This window comes from Tamandua tetradactyla, chromosome 13 (genome assembly GCF_023851605.1).
Source record: "Tamandua tetradactyla isolate mTamTet1 chromosome 13, mTamTet1.pri, whole genome shotgun sequence".
Taxonomy (NCBI): Eukaryota; Metazoa; Chordata; class Mammalia; order Pilosa; family Myrmecophagidae; genus Tamandua; species Tamandua tetradactyla.
The window spans coordinates 78,844,556-78,863,487 of NC_135339.1; the positions used below are offsets into that span (position 1 = coordinate 78,844,556).

The window sequence follows — 18,932 nt, forward strand, 5'->3', positions numbered from 1 at the left end:
GGAATCTGTGTGTTAAAAAAATACACTATAGTAATGAATGCTAGTTGCTATAACCCTGAAATCTCAGTACCTTAAAACAATAGGAGTTCATTGCTTGCTCATGTGAAACAAATGGGTGTTTGTGATTGATAGATGGCTTTCTTCCCAGCAGGGAACCCAGGCTCTTTCCACCTTGTGGCTCTGTGAGCCTCAACACTGGCCTCCAAGGTTGTGGTGGTTGTCTGCATTGAGCCATGAGAGGGAGGCACATGGAGGGCCATGAGTGGGCCTTAATAGGCAGGACAAGACCTGGTTCAGCTCTGTTCCTTCACATTTCATGTAACCCCACCTTACCTGAAAGGAAGGTTGGAAAATAGAGTCTAGTTCTTGCCCTTTTAGGAAAATACCAGCAACCTCTGCCACATTATATAAACAGATATGCTTAGGTAGCATGTTAATGGCCTGGATGTAACCATATGGTTCATAAAATCTCACACCCAGGCTAAAGTATTCAGCAGGTTGAATTTAGGGGAAATACAATATTTGTATTGTATTTATACTAGTTCTATGGACTATCAAAATAAAATATCAACTGCTTTCCTAAAAGGAATGAACTCTTGAAAAATTGGCTCTATTTCACCATTTCTGAGGGTAAGGCAAAGTTATACAAAAACCGTATGAGCTGGTAAGCTTTTCATATTCATTTCATATTTGTTGTAAGGCAGCTGTTATGAAATCTGTGAAAACAATTTAGTTTCACACATGCTCACAGACCTGTACAGAGAATTGTAAACTTAGAAAGGGGACAGGTTAGAACCTTTTGCTATGATGAAATTAAGGTGATTCTGGGCACAATACAATCACATTGGAAGAGAACTTTGCATACCTAGTCCCTACTCATTTTCCCACAACTACAGTGGAAAAACTTTCCCAATTCTGTTATCTTGGTTTATCTTCTCTCTTTTCATGCCACTTTCCCCTGGAACTATTGAAATGATAAGGTTTGCCTATAAAAGGACCTTTGGGTACTCTCTGGTTGTAAGCAGAACCTGATGGAACTGCCACGGTGAGTCAGGAATGTTTCCAGGCTGAATTTATTAGAATTTACCCATTGCCCACCCCCAAAAGATCTAACTGAACTTGAATAATTCCAATCTTTGAAAAATTTATTTATCCAGACTCAATCATGTTTTAAACTTTGTTTAGATGCTGCTAATTTGGACACTCTCACTGCTGCTGGGGGCAGTGGCAGGTAAGAAAACATACTCATGTGGTGGTGGGAGAGACCCACTGCTCAATACTTTTAATAAATCGGTGTTGGTAAATTCAAGTCACCACAAGGATAAGGAGCAGCACGGGTAAGGGCACAAGTGCCTGGAGTAGCATTGTCAGTTTAAGCCCAGGATACCCAGTTAAATGTGAATTCCATACAAACAGTGAATACGGGACATACTTACTATACAAAAAAAAAAATGTTGTTTATCTGAAATCCAAATTTGACTGAGTGTTTTGTATCTTTATTTGCTAACTCTTGCAACCATAGCCTGGAGTCAAGTGTAGGATTTGAATCCTGGCACCACCAACTACAACTATATTACCCTCAACAAATTCCTTTACCCCTCTGTGCTTCGGTATCTTCACCTGTGAAATGAGATGATAATACCCCCCTCTCATAGGGTTCTGGTGAGATTTAGGTAAAATAAGTCCTGTAAATCATCCTACCTGGCACATAGTAAGAGTTCAATAAATGCAGCCACCACCTCCTATGCCTACTCCTACTAGTATTCTAGATTTTATGTTCTTGTGAACCCTTCCTTTGAGTTGTTCTTTTATGGACAACATTAAAGCCTGGAATGCTGTTAAACCATGAATTTTATTTATTCATTCATTTTGTTCGTTTGTGAGTAATTTCATCACAGGAATCCAAGGTGAAGAAAGACGGTTTCAGCCCTTAAATGAAACTTAGGCTGTCTACCAAAACACAAAGCTGGAAGGTGGCTATGAGTTGAGAACCTCAACCCCTCCACCAAGACCTGGGGACACAAGGCCACCCCTTCCTCATCTACAACGCTGCAAACAGACACCCCAGTTGAGAGGGCTGAGCAGAGATGCAGGGGGAGCAGGCAGTCCTGCATGGTGGAAATGAGAAGCGATAGTCCTGTCTTCCACAGGATGTTGACTTTTGAAGTTGATTTATGAGCATATGGATGAGAGGTGTTTGGATGTGGAGGAAGAAAATCTGTCATCAAATGCAATTTAACACCTATTTCAGCAGAGTGACCATTAAAAAGAACATCTGGTTAAACTAACATCCTTGAAACTCTTCCGGGTGATTGCAGGAAAAGAAATCTGCTTCCCAAGGCTAGGCTGCTTCAGTGACGACTCCCCATGGGCAGGAATTGTGGAAAGACCCCTCAAAATATTGCCCTGGTCTCCAAAAGATGTCAACACCCGTTTCCTCCTGTACACTAATGAAAATCCAAACAACTTTCAAGTAAGAGTGCTCATCGTTTTACAACTAAGTGCCATCAATTTTAGGATAACTGAATATTTAAGTGTTCTAAAGAGAACCAGGCAGTGCAGGATTCATCTTGGTAGGCTTTTGTGACAGTGAGCGTATTATTTTATATAATATACTTTTTAAAAATCTGTTAAGTTTTAATTATCCTTGTCCTACCTCTGTCATACTATACAATAATTATACTAAATACGGGAATATGTGTATGCGCACACATGCACATACATGCACACCACAAGAGTCTTCGATTGTGTAGAGGCAAGAGTGTACCCCTACCACCAATATTATAGCTGGCTTATTCTCTTCAGTTGAACCACAGCTACAGTTTTGATGGCTGGGAAGTAGCAGCTGGATGATGGTTACGAATAGCTGGGTTGTAAGGGGAGGACCCTTACTCAGATGAATCCCAAACCCTGCAATCTTCTCCTACCTACCACCTCCCTCCAAGTGCAACCATTTCTATTGGCTATTATAAAAAACTTAACTTTTAATGCTTTTCTCTCCAAAACAGGAACTGATTGCAGATGAATCAACTATCGAGGGTTCCAATTTCAAAATGGATAGGAAAACCCGATTCATTATCCATGGATTCATAGACCAGGGAGAAGAAAATTGGCTTTCCGATATGTGCAGGGTGAGGTGTGATACTCTTTTAAGGAAAGGTTGTTTCCAGATTAATATTTAGCCACTTGGGAAGACACAGAGCCCCCACTCAGGACATGTCGGCCACCATGACGCTGGCGAGTGCTGTGACTTCTGCTGGGCCTGAAGTTCCCACAAGAAGGGAAGTGGGGAAGGAACTCTAGGCAGTCAGGGCAAACAGGTATTTGTTGGCTCAGGGCAGTGGGTATTTAGTGATCAGTTTGGAGGGATTTCAAATTTTTAGTAACAGATGCGGCTGTCCTAATTTATACCAGTTAATCAAGACCCTTGTTTCTTCACTAGCTTTTTAATTTTTGTGTGAAGAGCTAAAATATCTCCTTTTGCATGAATTAAGTCTTTTCCCTTGATTTTCTCTTGCTTCTGTTTGATCCTATGATAGCTATATCTAGGAAAATAAAAACTGGAGATTTCATACTCTATTTCTGTTGTTCTAACATGTTCTGCAAGCAGTGGTACCATTTTCTTTAATTTGCCTTTGGCAACATTCCCTGTGAGTAGGAAGAATTATAACAGAGAAAATCAATAGAATGATTTTCCTTGTAGCTACTCATGCTCAAGCAACATCATCAATGATTCATTTATTCATATATCTATCAAGTCTCTGTGGCCAATTGTGACACAAAGACACAGTCATTTCTTCAGAGAGTGCAAGAAAAAAGCCACTATGGTCAGCCTAAGCCCATTTAATTTGAGGACTGCCCAAAACTCAAGCCAAAGGTTGAACTCAGTCAATTCAGTGCATTCACTGGTCCTTGAAGACAGCCAAAATGAGTAAGTTAGAGTCCATTCACTTTACAAGGTTAAAAATAATCAGAGCAAAACCATAACTTGCCCTCCAAAATAATTTAAAGCTGAAAATATGGGACATGGGGTAGGGGTAGAGAGATAAAATTTTGTGCAACAGGGAAAAAATGTCTAAGTCATTCTTAGGTCAAAAGGAATGTGGAATTGTTGATATTTGTACACAATGTATTTCCAAGATCTCAGAAGCAGGTGTGTTTTTCTCATATTTCATTTGGTTTTGACAACACTGTTGCATTATGACAGAGACGCAAATGGATTAAACAAGAAGTTAGAGGTCCTAAATTCCAGTTTTGGCTCTATCATTTGCTAACCATTGACATTAGCAAATTACCTCCCCTCTTTGGATGTTTTTCCATCTATGAAATGAGAGAATTGAAAATGATTTTTACGGTTGCTTCATTTTCTCACATTCTTTTTTTTTTTTTTGCAATGAGGTAGGGATATTTATAAACACACACTCAAACAAAATTCCTACCAGATCTAACATTCATGTAACCATAATTGATCCCCATCAAACAAGGCTCCCAGTACATATCTGTGAGGTTATGTTTTATATAGCATAGCTCTTCAGTGAAATACAGTAAAGTTGATTTATTCAAAAACTTTGATTAATTTTTCCATCATGGAAAAGCTAACTCATTTGCCATCAATATGTTTAGCTAAGGCATCCTAACACAGATTTTCATTCGTTCAACAAATATTTATTGAGAACTGCTCTGGGCTCTGAGGACACAGCTGTAAACAGCAGGCAATGCCCTCATGTACATTCGAGTGAGAGAAAAGTCTTAGGACATTTATAATGTTCTAATGAGACAACCCACTTTGTCACATTTTATTCATTTTTCCATGGATCAAATTTCTATGCCTCAGCTGCAGTGGAAATCCCAAGAATCCAGTTCCCTCTATGGCCAAACCTTTAATTTGGAGTCAATGTTAAACTTTAGAAAGAGACATATCCATAACAGGCTAGAAGTTTTGTTCTTTGCTTTGGAGTTAAAAGTGAGCATGCTAAAAAAAAAAAAATAATAATAATAATAATAAGTGAGCATGCTATTATATAGATCAAGTAGGGAATTGATGCTTGTCCTCAAACGTGTAAATTAATAGTTAATAAGATCCCAAATTAGTTACCAGTTTATTGTGTCTATTCCACCAGAACTTCTTTACAGTGGAAAGCGTGAACTGCATCTGTGTGGACTGGAAATCTGGTTCCCGAACCGGGTACACACAGGCCTCCCAGAACATCCGGGTTGTAGGGGCGGAAGTGGCCTATTTTGTTGAAGTTGTCCAGGTAAGTTCTTTGTCATTTTATAAAAGCCCATATATGCTGCTCTCTGGATGCTGTTAAAAAAAAAAAAAAGCTGTAGGTATGATAATTGGTATTGATGTTTCTCTACTGATATTTGGCTTTTGTAAAAAGAAAATGAAAAAAAAAAAGCCAGATTTGGGCTTCATCAATAAACCTATTTAATTCAATAAACTAGTTTTTAAAAGTGAATTTATTCAACCAATCAGGTAGGTTGTTTTCACTTTGAACTTTACCAGTCCTTAAACCAATTTGATATCTCAATGCTAACCTCAAAACTAAGCTGTTTTTTTCTAATGTGTTTTTTGTTTTTAAGAAAGGCATAATGATAATAAACTATTCTGACTTGTTAACAAAAATCCTAAACTTAAATGTGCTTAAGTAATTGCTTTCATTATTTTCTAAGCCAGGTTCCTGTTTCATCATCTCGGGGTCACAACCCTTCGTATTAACGATAGGTACCAAGGGTTCTGTCTACATAGCAAAATGACAAAAGTGAGCCCTACTTCCACTAGTTTAATATAAAAGTTGGACCCATTTCCATATTCTTATATAGCTGTAAAAAAAACAATCCATGAAAATCAATTGCTTTGATGGAGTGGTGTCTTCCTAAAAATCAAGTTTTGGGTAGTGCCCTTCTGTACCCATCTTTGATTCTGCAATACTTGAAAATGTTCTGAGAGTTTTTCTTTTCAACAGGCGGCTTTCGGGTACTCACCTTCCGATGTGCACATCATTGGCCACAGCCTGGGTGCCCATGCTGCTGCGGAGGCTGGAAGGAGATTAAATGGGACCATTGAGCGAATCACAGGTGGGTCCAAATAGTGAAAGCTGCAAATTGGACTGTGTATATCTTTTATAGGATCTAAAAGGAAATATGGGATGGAAATTTGGTGCAGCCCTGCTTTTTACTTAAGGACAAAAGCTTTCACATCTTCCAAATTGGGCCTCATGATTGGAAATTAATGTTTTCTGTTCTGAGGCCTTGTAAATTTTTATTGATATCAATCTTTGATCTGTAGAACCTAGCTTAATGTATAAATCTTACATGTGACTAAAATGTGAACTAAGAATATCTGGAGACCTTACTGATTTCTACTTTCCCTTTGTCAGGGAAACACTGACAAAGTGTCAGCACTTGTTTCTTTATGTAATTTGAATAGAATTAATCCTGTAGAGCTCAAAATTGCATAATTAATTATATTCAGAATCAAAAGCAATTGCTAATTAACCCAAACATAGTCAATTTACCTAAGAGCTGTGAGGGCAGAGGAGTCAGGCTAGGCTTCCAGTTCCACCTGCTGCTAAGTAGATAGAAAATATTATTTTACAAACCTCAGAATGGCTACATTTGGCCAATGGGGTCACTGGTTGGATATCTAGGCCCTAAAACAACTTTTATAAGAAAGATGTTGGCCAGGGGTAAAAGTCTCCCTGGCAATATGAGATATGAATCCCAGGGATGAGCCTGGCCCTGGCACCTTCAGATCGACAATGCTTTCCTGTCCAAAAGTGGGAAAAGAAATGTAACCAAATAAGGCATCAGTGGCTGAGAGAGTTCAGATAGAGTTGAGAGGCTATTCTGGAGGATCCTCTTATACAAACTTCAGCTAGATTTTCTATTTACCATGGTTTGCCAAACCCCCAACCAAAAGCATTCCTGTTAACCCTAAAGAACATTAAGGCTCTAGCTGAGATTCTACAAAAGTTTCATGCACTATAGCTTTTCAGAAACCTACAGCCTCCAGATGGCTTCCTAGGTCATATAAGACCTGTGACACTGAGCAGCCAGTCTCTCCAAGAGCATCAACTAGTTCCATTCCCCTATCCCATATCACTGACAGCCTTTCCAACATGAAAAAGTTAGAATGGGCATACCCCAAATACTGCAAAAGATTGGGAGAGGGATCAAGAGGAATCAAAGGAGAAAGAGAATTATAATAGAAAAGATAGGATTTAACAAATGAGTATGACTACTGAATCATTATATTGATATTTCTCTTAGTCTTCAGTGTCTTGGAGCAGTTAGAAGGAATAACCTAAAATTGTGGCACTGTAACTCATACCAAACTCTGAAATTTGTTCTATAACTACTGGTTACAATGTACTTTGAAATTTATTGCTCTTTTTATATATATATATGTTAAATTTCACAATAAAGAATGTTAAAAAAAAGAGAGAGAGAGAAAGAAAGATGTTGGTATCCCAACATCTGGATCAAAGAGGTGAGTATTTCAGGCAACAACCACTTTCCTCCACCATCTTTCAACATTGTTTCTGACCTCCTATGTCTTTTTAATACTTCTAAGTTGCTGCATTTGGATGAGTGCAAATATCCAGTATGTCTATCCAATAACTTGCTGGAGAGATGTTCTACACAAAACATTCCTTCCTGGAGTCTCTAAATGTTGACAAGAGACTGCTTAGGTCCCTTTGAGGTCCTAGTAGCCGTGATAGCCCACGTCCTTGCCCTCATCGGAGTTGAACGTCTAGTGGGGACTACTGTAGTCAGAGAAACCTTTAGGGGGCAGTGTCTCCCAGACTATGGCTTTTTCCTTGTAACTGCTGCTCGTAGTAAGTCTTGTTCCCCAGTGACTAAGCATCCATAAGGCCAGTTCCGTGTTTAGGGACAATGGACTTTAATGCAAATAGAAAACTAGAAGCTGATTTCCCTTCAAACACTGGTAAAGTAAGTAAAAACTAGCTTTTCTTTTCCCAGTGCCTGCTCTCACATCTGTAGCTAATGAAGAAAGGTAACCATGGATAAACGCTGATGGATATTAGCATGTTGCATCCTATTTCCTCCAGGGCTGGACCCTGCTGAACCTTGCTTTGAGGGCACCCCCGAATTAGTGCGACTGGACCCCAGCGATGCCATGTTTGTGGATGTCATTCACACAGATGCTGCGCCTGTAATCCCCTACATGGGTGAGCACCCCAGCACCTCCTAACGTTGTCAACTGCTCGTTTTTGGCATCTACACATTAACATCAACCGTCCCTTGTTTTAATATTCTCAGGGTTTGGAATGACCCAGCCTGTGGGCCACCTAGACTTCTTTCCAAATGGAGGAAGAGAAATGCCTGGATGTCAGAAGAATATTCTCTCTCAGATTGTTGACATAGAAGGGATCTGGGAAGGTAAAGCCATTCTGTGTATCAAGAGATTTCCTGGAGAAAGTTTCAATTTTGTTTTACCAAAATTGCTAAATATTTTGGTATCATTCGAGTCTCACATTCTGTATAACAAAGAACTTTTAATTGTGTCCCAGAGCATTCTGTGAGGCTTTTAATTAGGGGAAAGGAGCTTGAGGAGACCATTGGAAAGAAATGTATTTGCAGTCAACTTTCTATTGTGCTCATTCAAGAATGACACTGCTAAATTACATTTATTTCTATATATACCAATCTTTCCCTGCTAAAGTTATTTTAGCTATGATCTTTAAAAGTTCTTGTTAATTTCTGATTTCATTACAAAATATAAATACTCTTCACAAAAGATTTTCATCTGTGACTTCCTTGAGTGGACACCAATTAGAGAAATTTATTAAACAACTATATTCTGATCAAGTTGAAATCTTGGAAATCTAAAATCTGCTGCTGATGTGCAATCATGTCTGATTTCAAAGGAACACGTGACTTTGTGGCCTGTAATCACCTAAGAAGCTACAAGTATTACTCTGATAGCATTCTCAACCCTGATGGTTTTGCTGGATTCCCTTGTGCCTCTTACAAAGTTTTCACTGCAGTAAGTAGATTTTACCTTCCACCTAAAAAAATATCGTGACTCACTTCTCATGACTGGTGTGGTTCTCTATACACAGCTGCATTCAGTGAATATTACCACGCGACTTCAAATTACTTATGCTTTTTACTTATACTGTTCATTCACACAACTTTTAACAATGATTACAGATAAGCAAATTTTAAAGAAAAATGTCTGGTAAACGAAAATGTTCCCATACTATTTCACTTCTGGATGTATCAGGTACATTTTCAAGCTTTTTTTTGGAAATAGTTCTAATGAAAAACAGCGTGTGAGAATTCGAGCTATGTCTACAGTATGCTGATGGAAATGGGAAATTTTCATAAGTGCTAACCTTTTTAATTAGAGATATGCGAATATTTCTATACAATCTCATGTTTACCAAGATTTTTTTTTAGTTTTCTTCTTGTTTGGGATTCTCTAGATATCTAGGTTGGTTCATTAAACGTAATCTTGAATATGAAATATCTATTGTCTATTATTTCATTAAATTGGCTTTTCTTTTCACTGTAAATTCTTTCAAATCAAAATTTGTCACCTAAACCATTTAACAAATAAAACGTCAAGGAACCAGTCCAGAGAAATCATAATTATCAAGGAGATAAACCTTCGTGATTAAGAGAGTATGTGAATCCTGCTTTCACCATAAAATGCCTAAATAACTTTGGGCAAAATGCTTAAATTTTTAAGGCAGTTTTTTCCTTTGTAAATGTAAGTAATTATGGTAGGACTCCAAGGTTTGGTGAGAGGATTTTATGAGGAGACATATTAGTGATTTAGTCTACAACCTAAAATATAATAATTAGCATTCAACGAATATCAGCTATTATAGGGGAGTGATATATTTTATTCATACTTAAGTTCGCATGTGCAATGAGAATGCATCCTACCTTTCTTTGGTCTGACTTTATTATCTTTTTCCCAAGTCCTCTGACCTGTAGGTAATGTAGAAAACAACCAAATAAACTTTGGGTCGCATCTGCTTAAAACTTATTCTGATTTAATAATATTTAAATTATTATCCTTGTAGGTGATGTTTAGTCACTTTTATAAGAAAGATTCTCAGTCTTGCAGATTTCTCAGCCATTGGACCCCTCATCAGTTTCTCCAAGGTGGTGGTGGTTAGTGTGTGTGTCAGAGGGGAACCCTTGGAGATCCACGGTGGAAAGTCTGCTGAGCAATATCCTGTGGCACTACTGGCACTTACAGATGCAATCTGGGGCTGGTCTATTCTTCTTACTTGGGCAATGATCTCTGAGAGCTTTGGTTCAGTCTCCACTTAGCTGGATACATATTCCTGCCGAGTCCATCATCTCCATTGATCAGGAGTGCACCACTCACCTCTCCTGTAGAGTAGTATATTCTCTATAGTGGGAATTAGAGTGCTTCTCCTCACCACTCTGCTCCCCTCTCTCCCTCTCTTTAATTCCTTAAAACATAAAAACCGGGCATTGTCCTATATCATCTCCATCTTCTACAGAGGTCCATTTCCCAGCTAAGCCTGAATGGCCAGCTGGGGCATTCTCTCTTCACCTATAGAGAATTCTGGGAGCTGATACTTTCAGGCCTTGATATGCTAAAAAGGAGTTAAAGGAATTGAAAAAAGCCTGACTTTTTAGCCTCTTGTCTCCCTAAGGGATCCTATTTTGCACATCAGCAGCTGATTATCACCTTCTGTTCTTTCTCTTCGCAATCCTTCTAAAATAAATACTAACCATCTTGCAGGCAGATGGAAGTCTTGGATCAACTGTGGCAATTAGAAAGGCAACATATATACATATATTTCTATTGTCTGTTTTTAATATTTTTGTTAGTATTGTGTTATTCAGCAGTGATACTGCTAATTGATCATTATGAATAATCCATTTTCAGAACACGCGTTTTTAGCCTTTTCTGAAACACTCTTCAAATGCCCTTTTCCCATGAGAATTGACCTGCAGTATCATGGGGGAAAAGATGGCACAGTATTAAAAGAAAGAGCATTCTCATCCTTCATTTGTTTATTTTCACTAGAACAAGTGCTTTCCCTGTCCAAATGGAGGCTGCCCGCAGATGGGTCATTATGCTGATAGATTTCCTGAGAAAACCAACAGAATGGGTCAGGAATATTTTCTAAACACCGGTGATATGAGTGATTTTGCCCGTAAGTTTCTTATTTGCCTTAAGTTCTGGATACTATGTATTTTGTCATGTCCTTTGAAAATGTGTGATATTGCTTTTCTACACAAAAAAATCTTTAAATTTAAACACCCTCTTCAAAGTGGAAAATTGTTCATATCCATCACTCAGTGTAATTATTACTAATTTGGGTGGCTAAACAGAGTTTATGGCCTGAACTATCAGTGATGCAAAATACACATCTCATTTGATTTTAGGACTGATTTTCGAGTTTTCCTCTATGTCAACCACTGTATTCAAACATTTTGCTGAGCAAAATTCTGTTTCGTATAAGTAGAAAGAGTAATTCAGGAGTCAGATGACAAAGGCTGTGGGAATGGAGAGGAGTTGACATACCCAAGAGATAATTAGAATTACATACTCCATGGATGCTGGGGATTGGAGTGTGGACGGTTGTGCAGAATGGGGACAGTCTCCAGAGTCCTTTTCTGGGCAAAAGAGGAAGAAAACTATTTGGATGGGATTACATGGGTTTAGCAGCATTCTAAAAACTAAATGCAAGTTTTATTTTCTCCCTGACTTGGCCCAAGATATCTCTACATGACAAAAACTAGTAGTTCACTAGACTAGCACCAAGGGAACTCTCTTTCGGTTCCATAAATTAATACATCCCCAATGGCAGTGGAAATCCTAATTATAGAATATTTGGAAATAACTGTAAACTCTAACCAAAAAAAAAAAAGATATTAATCTAAAATTTGTTTATCTATGGAAATGAAGTAAACTGGTGAAAACATAACCTTTTAACATAAAGTTCTTATAACATTCAAGAAAAATTGCTAGATTAAAAGAATAGAAGCAAAACAGATAGATTTTAGTCCCTTTGTTTTGAAAATGCATCTATTAACTGGAAAGATTCTGTCCTTTTCCTATGCTGGTACCCTGAATATTTGGGTAAAGGAAGAATTACCAATAACATATACAAATTATCCAAAATTCTACAGAAATAGAATCCAAATTAACCCTTTTCTCAGTGTATTTTTCTCTACAAACTGACATTTTGCAATTTTTTTTTTCTTGCAGGTTGGAGGTATAAGGTATCTGTCACATTGTCGGGAAGGAGGGTTACAGGACATGTGTTAGTTTCTTTGTTTGGAAATAAAGGAAACACTAAACAGTATGAAATTTTCAAGTAAGTGAAATTTTACTCTAATTTCCTAGAATGTTGGAATATTTTGCATGTAACATTTATACTATCTTCATTATAGCTTATTCATTACTATATAAATGAGTATAGTACTGCCACATATAATAAAGTGCAAGAGATTGTTTCACCCCTGTGCTTTAATACTTTTCAGAATTCTGTTTCTTAATTTTTCTTTGCTATTTCCTGAGAAAACCTTTGATAGTAACTTTGCTAAGAAATTTATTTTTGAAAGCCTGGCGTGTAGTTTATAATCAGTAAAAAAGTGTGCTGCCAGCAAAAACATCAAAAAAATGATATATTGATGTCACCATTTATTAAACTATGGAGGAATTGTAACTAAAACATTGTTGGGATTTTATAAAAATAAGGATGGCTTTAATAGTAACAGGAGGCATTAGTAGCAAGTGAATTACTACTGAATTAGCATTTTTGTCTGCATTTATTGACGACATTGAGGTGACAAATGTAATATCAATTATCTTTGCTAGATATGCATTGTAAAAATATATATCTATGTATGTTTATGTATATTTTTGTTAACTTCTCAACTCCCAAGGGGCTATCTCCAACCTGGAAGTACTCATTCCAATGAATTTGATTCAGATGTGAATGTTGAAGATGTGCAGAAGGTTAAATTCATTTGGGATAACAGTATAATCAATCCAACTCTACCCAGGGTAGGAGCATCCAAGATCATAGTGGAAAGAAACGATGGAAAAGTGTAAGTATGATGCTGAAAATCCAAAGCGATTTGAAATACTGAGTGAGTCATATTGGTAATTCTATTCCCACTGAAAGTCTACTTTAAGTTCAGCCTCCTACAGTGATACCTACTACCTTGTGTCTCTTTAGGAGAAAAGCATAGAACTTTAGGAAAAGAACTCGGACAGATTTGTAGATAAGTGTATTATCAGATACAAATTAAGTTAGAATGAGAATCTGGCCTCATGAGCCTAAGATGAAAAGTGATTTCATTTAGTCACTCTGCCTTGTGTGATACATGCACTTAACATGCTAATGGGAGACCACCATCTTCCCCAAACTTCCTCGTTCACCAAATTGCTTAAGCTTTCAGGAAAACACTTAACTTACGATTGAATAGAAATAAGCATTCTATATGACTAACCCCCTGAATGAAGACAAAAGTCCAAGAAAACCTTTGGTTTTAACCAAGACTGGCATACATGTGAGCCAAAGGATATATACCACTGTGAACTACCAGGAAGGATGAACTGATAATGATTATAATTATAACAATACCAATATTAGCTTGAGTGTTTCGAGTAGTAAGCTAAGTCCTAAGGTACACAGCTGTGCTTCTTCTGCCCTCATGCCACTTGGTCCCCTTAAAACCCAAGGAAGGGATGTTTGTTTCTGGTAAGAATGGAATAACAGAAGCCAGATTTACCTTCCCAACTGAAGCAACAAAAAAATTCAGGCAAAATATATGAAACAACAGTTTTCAAGACAGTGGACGTAACACATCAAAGGACCATGATCCCTGAGAGACAAGAAACACACAAGGAGAGCCTTACAGTTGCTCAGCTTATTACCTTCAGAGAGGTCCAGGATATGGCACAGGAAGCAGCAATGCAAGCATTTCCCAACAGGCTCCCTGAGTTGAGGAGACAGCTGACGGTCCAGAAAGACCAAGGGGACTAGATTTTGCAGGACAGAGTACCAGAGAGTGGAGAGCTGCACAGAGGGACAACCCAAGAGGTCTGAAAACTCTGGAATATTGAATATTGATAACCTGAGTACTGATCTGTACATACTTGTGAGGAAACTACCCAAGGCCAGTGAAATAGCTAAAGGATTAGAAGAAATAGTACCCAGGAATAGTGCCTATTTCTACCAAGCAGACTGGAAAACTCAGAATTCAGGGGACATTGGCAGAGTATTTAGGAAGGTTTTACTCAGTGGTGGGGAGTAGTTAGCTTAAGTTGAGGTATTTCAAAATAACTTTGTTGCATCCCAGTACAAAGTTCAAGAAGATTTATAGGACTGCAAAATTATCCAGCAGCCCACAAAGTAAAATTATCAATATCTGGCATTCAGACATTCCCAGATATACAAAGAACCAAAACAACACAACACATGAGAACAATCATTTGAAACCAAACCAGAACTGACATAGATGTTAGAATAGCAGAAAAGGACATTAAACAGGTATTATACCTGTATTACATTAGTTCACAAAGGTCAGCAGAGAATGGAAGATATGAAAAGATCCCAAACTGAGCTTCTAAAGATGAAAACTCCAATGTGTGAGATGAAAAATACACTGGGTTCAATTAATAGGAAATTAGATATTGCAGAAGAAAAGATGAGTAGACTTAAAGACATAATCAGGACTATCCAAAATGATACACAGAAGGAAAAAAAGAATTTTAAATGAGAAAAGAGCATCAGTGAGCAGTTGGGCAACATCAAGCAGCCTACTATACTTTTCACTGGAGTCCCCAAATATGCAGGGCAGAAAAATATGTTTGAAGAAATAATGGCCCTGCAAATTTCAAACTGAATGAAAACTATAAACCACAGATCCAAGAAACATGAGAAAAACAAAACAAAACAAAACTACACCAACACACATCAAAATCAAATTGCCCAAACGAGTTACAGAGAGAAAAATCTTAAAAGCTGTGAGAGGGGGAAAAAAATATGCTATATAGGGAAGAGCAAAGATAAAAATAACACCAGATTTCCCAAAAGAAAGAAATGCAAGTAGAAGACGATGGACCATCTTTAAAGTAGGGAAAGGAAAAAAACATTAATGTAAAATTCTATACCCACAAAAATATCTTTAAAAGGCAAAGATGAAATAAAAGCTTTTCAGGCATATAAAAACGGAAAGAATCAGCAGCAGCAGATCAGCACTAGAAGAAATGATAGAGGAAGGTTTTAGGCAGAAGGACAGTGATAAACTAGTTGGAAACGGATCCACAAAAAGAAATTAAGAGCACTGGAAATGATGACCGTTTTGACAAATATATAAAACTTGTAAATATTGTTACATAAGTATCTTTAAAAGATAATTGTTTTAAAAACAATGAGAGTATTTGAGGGAGTTTATAACATATGCATAAGTAAAATGTAAGTCAACAGTTCCATAAAGTGTAGGAGGGAAGAAATAATATTGTAAGGTTCTGCTACTGTACATGGTTTTTATACTATCACTCAAAGGTAGAAACTGATAAGTTAAAAACATATATCCTTTGAACTCTAAAGCAACCAGTAAAATAAAAAAACTAATAACTATAGTTAATAAACCAACAAAGGAGATAAAATGGAATCATAAAAAAAATCCAGTTAATCCAAAATAAGAAATAATAAGAAGAAAAAAGGAACAAAACACAGAAGACAAATAGAAAACAAATAAGGCAAGAGACTCAAACCTGACGTAGTAGCAGTCATACTAAATAAAATGGTCTAGACAACACATTTGGAAAGCAGAGATTGTCAAATTGGGTTTTTTTAAAAAGGCAGTACCCAATTCTTTGCTGCCTACAAGAAATGTATTTTAATTATAAAGAAACAAATAGGTTAAATGTTAAAGGGTAGAAAAAGGTATACCATTAGTCATTAAGAAAATGCAATTTAAAATCTTGAGATACCACCATGTACCATTAAAATTGCTAAAATTAAAAGAACTGAAAATGCCAGTGTTGGTGATAATGTGAAGAAACTTGAACTTTCGTATATTGCTATTGGCAATATAAAATGATACAACCATACTGGAAAGCAGTTTGACAGTTTTTTAAAAAGCCATCACACACCTGTCTAGGATTCAGCCATTTACCCCCATGTATTTAGCCAAAAGAAAAGAAAGCATATGCTCATACAAAGATTTGTTCCTGAATATTCATAGCAGTTTTATTGAACTTAACATAGTCTCTCTCTATATGTGCGTGTGTGTGTCTATATAGTATATAAAGAGGGGTGGGAAGTATTCATAGCCCCCCAAACTTGAAACAACCCAAATGTCCACCAACATGGGACTGGATAAATAAACTCTGGTATCGTTATACAATGGAATGATACCCAGCAATAAAAAGGAATGCACTACTGACATGCAACAACATGGATAAATTTCAGAATAACTGAATGAAAGAAGCTAGAAAAAAGAATGCAACCTATTTTGATTCCTTCATATAGAGTCCTAGACAATTGAAACTACTATATTCTATAGTGACAAAAAGCAGATCAATGGCTGCCTAAAGGAGGAAAGATAGAGGGATAGGAACTAAGGATTACAAAGGGGCAGGAGGAAATTTGGGGGGGTTATGGATATGTTTACTATCTTGACAGTAGTGACTAGTTCATGGAAATACATATATATATAGTATATTGATTAAGTTCAGTAAAGCTGTTTTAAAAATGTAAAAAAAAATATTAAACCCTATGAGGTAGGTATTAAAATGTAAGAATTCCCATTTTACGCATAAGTAAATGAAAGCTCAAAACCAGAATTCATATGCAGGAAGTTTGACGCCAGCAAGTTCTTAATTATTAGAAAACAAATTCATTTCACCTTTATTCATTTGCAGCTATCTTGTGTGATTCATTTCTTGTGGACTTTATTAATATTAGCTTTTAACCTTTAATTTATCATTTGCTAGGCTGTCAGCTATCAGAGTACAGAGAGGGAAATAAAGGTGAAGGAAAGAGTGTTCTGAGCACTTTTCATGTGCCGGACACTTTACATATGCTGGTATATATTTTTTTAAAACACTTTTTTAAATTGGAGAGGTTGTATTTTACAGAAAAATCATGCATAAAATACAGAGTTCCCATATACTACCTATTATTAACACCTTGCATTAGTGTGGTATATTTGTTACAATTCGTAAAAGAACATTTTCATGATTATACTATTAACTGTATCTCTTCGTTTACAATTAGTTCACTCTTTGTGTTATACAGTCCTATGTGTTTCATTTAACTTATATTCCAGTAACATATATACAACATAAAATTTCTTCTTTTGACCACTTTCACATAAGTAATTCAGTGCTGTTAATTACACTCACAATGTTGTGCTAGCACCACTACCATTCATTATATAGACGTTAACAATCACTCCAAATAGAAACTGTGTAAAATTTAAGCATTAACACCTCATTCAAGGATTTGTGCTTCACTGATGTATTTAAAAAGCATAGAATAGTGCCTAAATATGGTGATCACTCAATGAATATTTGTTAATTGAATGAAAATGTTTCTGCAGATTCGAGACAAGACAGAAAATTCTCCATGAATAGTTAGTACAATGAGGATCCATTGAAACTGGCTATCTGTCATCTTTCAGTATATTGCTTGCCAAATATCCCATTTGAGGCTAAGGAGTAAAAAGAAAATTTGGGATTAAGGAATAGTGGACATGAAATCTCATGAAAGCAAGCTACTTAATGGTAGGATAGAGGAGAAATGCTGGGAGAACAAGGTCACTTCTAAAGAGAAGTAAGCACAAAATTATCACATGAAGAATCTGTGATATTGACTTCACCAAGAGCCATGTATAACTCCTGGTCGTATGGTGATATATTTTTTATTAACGAGAATTCACTCCAAGACATCCTAAGTATTGCTCAATCTTAATGAGAAAAAACTTAGTCACTTCAATTTAGTTATTGAATTACAATAAGGATGCTCAGCCAATATAATGCCAGGATTGGGAGAACAGACCTTAAAATCTGTACTCCAGGCTGATTTCTTGTCCTGCAGCTGTTCCTTGGTTGTGTTAGTTGACAATGTACTGAATATGCAGTAGAAGCTTTTAGGATATAACAAATGAGTCTTCTCTGTCCTTTAGTGTATTTTTTCTTGGAAAGTCATTGACAGCTCCTCTTTCTGGTATGGCACAACCATGAAACAGAATTGGAGAGGAGAATCCAGTACTTTGTACAGAAGAGGTCTTCCTAGTTGACATCTGGGTCTCGGGCATAGGGTGTGCCCCTCACTCAGACTGTGGGAGAGAGCAGAGAATGCCCTCAAGCTCAACCCACAGGCTATGTGCAGTAAGGGTTGACATCTTCCTTCTCTTCTCTCCCCAGGTTCAACTTTTGTAGCACAGAAACTGTGAGGGAAAATGTTCTGCTCACCCTCATGCCGTGTTAGGAGCTGCTGGCTTGTGACCACTGAGTCCTACTGCTCATAGCATCTAGTGGTGAATCAATGCATCCCTTCCCCTTGTCATCAATGTCCATTATTCACAGTAAAGCTTTTAGATGAAGCAATAAAATAAAAAAAAATCAAGTTAGTCTGAAGAACCACAAATGACTGTTGAAATTTACTACATATATTTATGGCATTTGAGGTTGGAATGTAGTTTACATTATTAACATCACTGGTATCATTCTGATCATTTAGCGCATAGTTCCAGATCCCAAATGACGCCCATGGAATTCTTACCTTCTTTGTGGACATGCATAGAAAGTACCAGCCTTGGTCACCTTTCCCAGTGTCCTTAAATTCTGTGGCTGCTCCTAATCAGGGGAGATGGCATATCAGGAGGTGAGGATTGGGTAGATCTGATGCTTTCTAGCTGGTCTCCCTGCTCTCGGGTGGGTT

At 37.1% G+C, this 18,932-nt stretch overlaps 1 protein-coding gene across 1 annotated transcript; it reads left to right on the top strand.

The window, feature by feature from the left end:
* The first annotated feature begins 954 nt into the window (after positions 1-954).
* PNLIP (pancreatic lipase) lies at positions 955-18,638 on the top strand. Its single transcript, XM_077126133.1, has 13 exons — positions 955-1,045; positions 1,186-1,231; positions 2,319-2,473; positions 3,009-3,131; positions 5,121-5,255; positions 5,970-6,081; positions 8,079-8,198; positions 8,290-8,409; positions 8,898-9,016; positions 11,048-11,177; positions 12,236-12,344; positions 12,916-13,080; positions 18,416-18,638. Exons 2-13 carry the CDS (start codon positions 1,186-1,188, stop codon positions 18,477-18,479), a joined length of 1,398 nt encoding a protein of 465 aa, XP_076982248.1. The 5' UTR covers positions 955-1,045; the 3' UTR covers positions 18,480-18,638.
* Positions 18,639-18,932: the final 294 nt, after the last annotated feature.

What these genes read in the sequence shown, in the direction of transcription:
- PNLIP (XM_077126133.1), top strand. Translation starts at nt 1,186, where the DNA reads ATGCTGCTAATTTGGACACTCTCACTGCTGCTGGGGGCAGTGGCAG. An exon ending in GGCTTTCCGATATGTGCAGG is followed by an intron (nt 3,132 to 5,120) that starts GTGAGGTGTGAT and finishes CTATTCCACCAG; the next exon opens with AACTTCTTTACAGTGGAAAG. An exon ending in GACCATTGAGCGAATCACAG is followed by an intron (nt 6,082 to 8,078) that starts GTGGGTCCAAAT and finishes TATTTCCTCCAG; the next exon opens with GGCTGGACCCTGCTGAACCT.